This window comes from Chrysemys picta, chromosome 17 (assembly GCF_011386835.1).
Source record: "Chrysemys picta bellii isolate R12L10 chromosome 17, ASM1138683v2, whole genome shotgun sequence".
In the NCBI taxonomy this organism is placed as follows: Eukaryota; Metazoa; Chordata; order Testudines; family Emydidae; genus Chrysemys; species Chrysemys picta.
Window position 1 is genome coordinate 17,116,112 of NC_088807.1, and position 7,170 is coordinate 17,123,281.

Sequence of the window (7,170 nt, forward strand, 5' to 3'; positions counted from 1 at the left end):
TGCCAGGTGAAGCCAGCAGCAACCAGGGCTGGGTTCAGATCTAGGGGTTCCTTTTCAACAACACAACACAGAACCGGCTCGAGCCCCCACACAGTGACCTGGGACAATTACACACCACCACCCGGCACCTCTAAGAGGCAAAACTTCCCCACTCGCAAGTCTGTGTGTAGCAAAAATTTTTAATAAAAGGAGGAAATTAACTCAGCATTAATTAGGGAAAACACCACAACTTGGTCTCATAAACACAAACCCTGAGCATAAGACCCACCCCCAAGTAAGTTGGACAGTGTCCTTTTGTTCTCAGGGTCTTAAATCCAGCAACCCAAAAGTCCCTTTAACGTGCCCATCCCGTCACTGTACCCCACACACAGTTGCTGTCCTTGGCCAGTGCAGCCCCAGAATTCAGAGGTTCATCTGCAGAGTTCACCTCCCACCCTGTGTAGAAGATGGCAGGGGCAGGGGTAAGGAGTCCCCTGCTCGGGCACTCGCCCGTCGCTCCAACGGCTGATTGCCATGCCTCTGCAGGGCTCTGCTCTGGCCCTCTCTGCTGGCCACTTGCCATACTGCTCCTCCAGCCACCCTGCTGGCTACTCACCAAGATGTCTTCAGCCCCTCCTCCCCCCGTGAGTTCAGCTGTCAGTGGGGAAGCCTCATTGCTGCTGCACACGGGTCAATTTCTCATAAAAGAGACACTGTCACAAGAAGGTCTAATACTTAGATCTAGGTATCAGTGAAACTCTCAATTGACTCTAAATTAGCTTTCCTATTATACATACATACATACATACATACATACACCCACACCCACACCCACCCCCCCCAGCCCCACTTTTTCTTAACTCACAGAGCTTTGTAACCCATGTCCCCTGTCTCACTAGTGCTGTTGAGTTGAGGGTGAGTCCCTCCATTGGCGTATCCCAGGTACAGTTCTGCTGCCCTCAGTTCACATAACAAGGATAACAACCCTTTATTACTCCTGCTCCAATAACAAGGAGACTGGGGATCCAACAGCAGCCACAAGTGATCATTTGGGGAAGCAATCCCATCATGCTGAGCACCTAGGCAGGTGGGTTTGTCCATGCAAACGAGATCAGCTTCTGAAGTCTTTTTCCACAGCTCACCACTAGATGTGAGGGGAGAGCTCATTCAGACTCTGCTTACATCAGGGGTGGGCAAACTACGGCCCATGGGCCGGATCCGGCCCCTCAGGTCTTTGGCCATCCCCGTGGCGCGCGGGCCCTGCACCGCTCCCAGAAGCATCCGGCACCACGTCCCTGTGGCCCCTCCCTGCGCTGCCCTCGCCTCCAGGCACTGCACAGGGTACCGCAGCCAATGGGAGCTTCGGAGGAGGTATCCAGAGGAAAGGACAGCATGCAGCTCTCTCTGCTCTCCCTCCCCAGGGGCCACAGGGATGTGATGCCGGCTGCTTCCCGGAGCAGCACAGTGTGGTGCGGGGCCAGGGCAGGCAGCCAGGGAGCCTGCCCTGGCCCCGGTGCACGCCACTGCCCCCCCAGAGCCACTCCAGGTAAGCGGCACCGGGCCAGAGCTCGAACCCCTCCTTCCCCCTTCCCCTCTGCCCTGAGCTCCCTGCTGCACCCTGCACCCCTCCTCTGCCCCAACCCCTTGCCCTGAGCCCCTTCCTGCACCCCGCACCCCTTCCCGCACTGCAGGCACCTGCCGCAGCCCTGCATACAATTTCCCCACCCAGATGTGGCCCTTGGGCCAAAAAGTTTGCCGACCCCAGCTTACATCCACATCCCACTGCAGGTGGACGTGCGCCCAGTTCTGGTGCTGGCGCGCTTTGCCCAGCAGTTCTCATGAGGTGACACAGGCGGCCTCCGTGTCACTGTGCTCCCAGCCAAGGGCGTACAGGACAGATCTGCCCTGATCTCCTCTAAGCCCCTTCCCACCAAAGGTTGGGTCTCCCCGCTGCTCTGTGAGCTTCGGTGCCGTCTGATCCAGCCAGGGTGGGCTGGCAGGAAACATGCAAACTAGGGTCTGCTCCTTGTGCTTGTCACATGCCTTCCTCCAGTTCACCAGCAGATGGCAGCAGACAGCCAGGTTAATGCATAGCGAGCTGGGTGTTTGGCAAAGGCTGGCCTGTGTCACTCCCAGGGGGGTGACTCTGCCAGGGGTCTGGCTTCAGGAGGAGCCCCAGGAAAAAAGTGGGGCCCAGGCCTGGCCGGATGAAGGGGGCACTGCCAGGGAGACTGGGAGGCCTCGCACTGCCTGGAAAGCCAAGATACACAGACAGAGACAGGAGGCCCCGGGATGCTCTGACACTTTATTGGTGTTAATCATACAGGGTGGGGCATGGAGGTCTCAGCAAAATAATAGGCCTTACAATAAGAAAAATCCTCCAACCTCCACCCTGGCATTCCCACATCGGTCCCCCCTGCCCCACCATCCCCCCAGCCCTCCAACGGTGCCCCCTCCCTGCCATCCCCACCATCCCTCTGACAGTACCCCCTGCCCCCCATCCCTCTGACAGTGCCCCCTGCCCCCTCATCCCCCCCATCCCTCTAATGGTGCCCCCTGCCCCACCATCCCCCCCATCCCTCTGACAGTGCCCCCTGCCCCCATCCCTCTGACAGTGCCCCCTTCCCCCCCCCATCTCCCCCAGCCCTCTGATGATGCCTCCTGCTCTCCCCTGCATCCTCTGTTCTCCCCTCTTCCCCCTGCCAGTGGGAGCAGCAGCCATCCATGGCTCAATTCCTGTCCAGGCAGTTGGGGTTTTCCTCGTGGCAGTTCCAGCAGCGGTTCTTGCAGCGATACAGGGGCACATTGCGCAGCTGGTGCCAGGCCTGCCACTGGTTCTGGTCCTGCCAGTAGATCTGCCGGAAGACGAAGGCCTTGTAGTCGTCGTCGATGGGATGGAAGGTGTCGCTCACCATCTGTAGGATGCTGTAGGGCCCGTTCTCAGCCAGGCACGTCCCCACGCAGGGCGAGTTGAGGCTGAAGAAGATCAGGCAGCTGTTCTGCCCAGAGGTCCGGGCCAGGAGCTTCTGCACGGGGCTGTTCTGGCCGCCCTGGAGCAGGCGCCACTCGGCGTGCTGCCCCGCCCCACTCTCCAGGCGGTTCACCGTGGCTGCCACGATGTGCCCGTCAGCCGGGTCGTACAGGCCGCCCATTTGGTTAAGGGCATTGCGCATCTGCTGCAGCTTATGTGCAGGCAGCTCCCGTTTCAGACCAGCTGTGTTCTGGCAATAGGTTCTGTTCAGGCTGACGGCGAAGGCGTATTGCTCAGCCACCCCATACCTAAGGGAAGGCAAAGCAAAGGGCAGTGAGGGCCCGCAGGGCTCCGGATGGCTCTGCCCCTGGCCCTGAGCAGCAAACGGCTGCAGCGCAGGACACTTGGGTTGGGTTGCACGTGGCGCTGTCACTCTCCGGTTCTAGGCTCTCAGGGCTCCAGCCTGGGTCAGGGGATGTTTGCGCCCTGGGAGAATGAAATACACTTGGAGGGTGGTTTTAAGATCAGGAACTGCCACAGGCGCCTCCGGGGATCATCAGCCCGGTGTGAGCTTTGGTCCATCAGCCCCACAGGCCTGAACGGTACCACTTGCGCTCCAGGGGCAAGCCGGAGCTTTTATGCAGAAGAGGGGGGACATGACACACAGCTGGCCCTGGGACAGACAGCGATTTGCTGGAGAGTTAAAGATAACTGCAGATTGGGGCTCCTCGGTTCTCCCCCAGGCTCTGGGAGGGGACTGTGACTGTGGTTAAAGAGAGGCTAACAACAGCACAGATATGTGGCACATTCAGTCTGAAAGGTTCTGTCAGAGACTGGGGTCTTGTCCCACCTCTGCCTGAAGTGGCCTTGTGCACCTGAATTGGGGAGGGATGGGGGCTCATAGTTGGCTGAGGAGAGGGTACTAATCTGTAAGGTCTGAGGCCTTTTTTTGCAGTAAGCAGCAACAGCCATGAGCCAGGAAACAGAGTCACATCCTCACATTCCCTCTAAAATATATCAAAACAATGTAGTACCGGGCTGTTAAGCCAGCGCTCCTGTCCTAATAGCACCCACCATCACTAGAGCTTAAGGTCATTAAGAAAACTTTGTTTGATAGGGTTCTGTCTGGCAAGAAACCACTTAGCAACAGTTGTGATTGTGAAATCGCTACTTCCAATGTTTTACCTTTATGGTCCCCACTTCTATATTGTTTAGCTTTGCGGTTTCTGTCTGGTTCTTTCATTGTTTTTTCCTGGTGCATAACTAATTTTGCAAGATTTAAATCAACTAAGGAGGTGGGGGCTGTGATGTGCGCTAGACAGCAGACATGAGAGCAGAGCTCCTGAATCCCAGCCCAGTGCACCTTTGCCTTAGCTACAATGTGCTGGGAGGGAATCTTGCTCTGGGTGGACACAACATGCACTTAGGGGAGCACTGGTGTCACCTTTTGGGGCAGGATGAGCCCTGCAGACCCTTCATCCCCTAAGAGAGCTCTCTGCCAGTTCTTTTAAGACTCCGGGTGCAAGTTAACTGGTCCTGATCTATTCTAAAGGGAGTGTACAGCAAGCACATGACTATCGCTGATCAAAATATTTCAGACTGAACAGCTTTCCTTAGGAAAAGGCTGATGCAAAAAAAAATCAAAAGGTTCTAAGGGAATACATCAATTTTGTGTAATTTTCTGATGAAAAATTATCAGAACAATTTGTTTAGATTGCAATGTTTAGTTATGACTTTTTTTTTACTTTTGGTATTTTATATTACTGTTTATAATATACAAGTGAAAACATCTGGACTTTCATATATTATATTATTTATGATAAAAGTCAAGCTGCTAAATCTGAAATGGAAACATTTTGAACTTATTGAAATGAAATAGTTAGATGTGGTCAAACCAAAATCTGTTTTCAATTTTTCCAAAACAAAATCTGGAATTCCCATTGTGTGGAAGATTTCAAATTTTAGTTCTGATTCCTAAGGAAAAAAAAATAGATGGAACAGGAATTCCAGTTTCTGATCAGCCCTTTACATGAGTAATGTGACCCACATCTCCCCCCTGCTCCTTCAGAATCACCCTCCCAGCTCTGCCATGGACTGAGCCACCAATGCCAGAGAGAAAGCCACAGAGGGCAAATGTGAAGCATCTTCCCCCCTTTCCCTTCGCTTGCCCCCCAGGGAGGGCAGAGAGGTCACAGCCAAATGAGAAATGCCCCACTGGGGCCTCACTCACCTATCAACATGATCCACGATGTCTCTGAGCCGTTTTTCGTCGATGTTCCCGGTGGTCTCTGGCACGAAGCAGAGGAGAAGGGGCAGCAGCAGGAGTCCAGCCCTGGTCATCCGTCCCGGCACCTGCACAGGACCCTGCAGAGTCAGCTCCCCTGAGCCCTCGGCACAAACCCACAGCCCCCCGACCCACATCCCCTAAGCCCTGATGTGCTACCGACAGGAGAGGGGGCAGAGAAGAATCCTCTGGAGCTTGATGGGGGGGGGTAGGTGAATTGCAGAGGGGACCCACATGGGATTACTTGGGGCAGGGGACAGGTGGGCAGAGGGGTCACCCCTGGGGCTCCATGGGCCAGGAGGTGGGGGGACAAGGGGGACTCACCAGGGTTTCCATGGGGCAGAAGGAGGCGGGGGGATTCACCATGATTTCTGTGGAGCAGGAGGAGGCGGGGGGGGGGGGGGACTCACCATGATTTCCATGGGGCAGGAGGAGGCAGGGGAGACTCACCAGGGTTTCCATGGGGTAGGAGGAGGTTGGGTGGGGGGGTCTAACCAGGGTTTCCATGGGGCAGGAGGAGGCAGGGGAGACTCACCAGAGTTTCCATGGGGTAGGAGGAGGTTGGGTGGGGGGGTCTAACCAGGGTTTCCATGGGGAAGGAGGAGGCGGGGGAGACTCACCATGGTTTCCATGGGGCAGGAGCAGGAGGCACCGTCACTCACTGACAGATGCTCACACCAGATGCCCAGTGATGGGCTTTCAGCTGAGTCCCTACCAGCTCCTCTTTATACCGTTCACCCAGTCCCTCCCCTGGCCTCACTGACCCTGTGGGGCAGGGGGCGGAGCAGGATGGGGGCCGGGTGAGGCAGCCTCCAATTCCTGGCTGTGCCAACAGCAGCTGCTGGGCTGGGCCAGAGGGGGGCGCTCTGGGACTGGGGTGTCTGTGGTTTGCTGCAGAGCTCAGGTCCTGCCCTAAACACAGACCTGGTTCCTGAGCTGACCCGGCTGTGCTGCAGGGGGCCCTGGGGAGAGACAGGGGGCTGGTGCTGACGGCCCAGGCTTGGCACAATGGAGGCTACAGGCCTGGCCCTGTGGAACCATGAGGGGCCTGACCCACTAATGGGGGCTGAGGGGGGCAGGCCTGGGGGGTAAGGAGCTGGTGGGGAGTGCAGCTGAGGTGAATAGACTCTCAGGAGGGGCTGGGGAGGGCTGGGGCCAGTAGCCAACCAGCACCAGGCCCAGACCGGCCCAGACCATCTGCACGTTGGGGAGAACTGGCCAGAGGTGCCCGTCAGGCTGGCCGCTGCCCAGACACAGTGTCACTGAGATCAGGACCGCGTTACTCCGGGCGCTGCCCAGACACAGAGTGAGAGACAATCTCTGGCCTGAGGAGCGCACCCTGACTAGTGCTGTTAGGGGGTTAAGTGGGTGTCATCTGGCCCAGATTTCTGAGGAAGCTGAATCAGCTGAATCCAAACAGCGAGGGGTCCAGTTTGCCCTGGAGTTTGGGGAAGTGAGAGCAGAGGAAGGTGCCGACCCCGCTCGCTGGCTGTGTGGATTTTGCTGACTGGGGCTGGGTTAGACTGAACAACATGTCAGCACTTTAGCCAGGTGCCACCAATGGGACCCTTCACCTGTGGTTCCTGGGTGCAGAGTGTGGCCTGGGTGGCGTGTGGTGGAGAAAGCTGAGGGCACTTCCTGGGCAGGGGTGCTGGGAGCAGGATTTGGGAATTATCTGAGTGCACTGTTGGAACCAGGGTGGTGCTAATGCCTCGGCCCTATTCACCTGTGCCCAGCGGAGAGGTGGGGGGCAGGAGGACTCAGCAGGGTTTCCATGGGGCAGGAGGAGGCGGGGGTGTTGTGGTGGAAGATTGTCTCAAACACACAGGCTGTGTCGTTGTTGCTGCCCCGGGAGGCACCACTGGCCGTCCCCATGACGTGAAAGAGCCTCTTCTCCCGCAGCCACGTCTCCAAGCGGGTGAGCTGAGGGTGGAGA

The 7,170-nt window shown here is 56.9% G+C and overlaps 1 protein-coding gene across 1 annotated transcript; it reads right to left on the reverse strand.

Moving 5' to 3' along the window:
* Positions 1 to 2,626: 2,626 nt before the first annotated feature.
* On the reverse strand, positions 2,627 to 5,947 carry LOC135976267 (uncharacterized). The gene is made up of 3 exons (XM_065571166.1): positions 5,855 to 5,947; positions 5,181 to 5,302; positions 2,627 to 3,258 (listed from the first exon to the last, which is right to left on the reverse strand). The coding sequence occupies exons 1-3, from the start codon at positions 5,864 to 5,866 to the stop codon at positions 2,709 to 2,711; spliced, it is 684 nt and encodes a 227-aa protein (XP_065427238.1). The 5' UTR covers positions 5,867 to 5,947; the 3' UTR covers positions 2,627 to 2,708.
* Between the last annotated feature and the right edge of the window lie 1,223 nt (positions 5,948 to 7,170).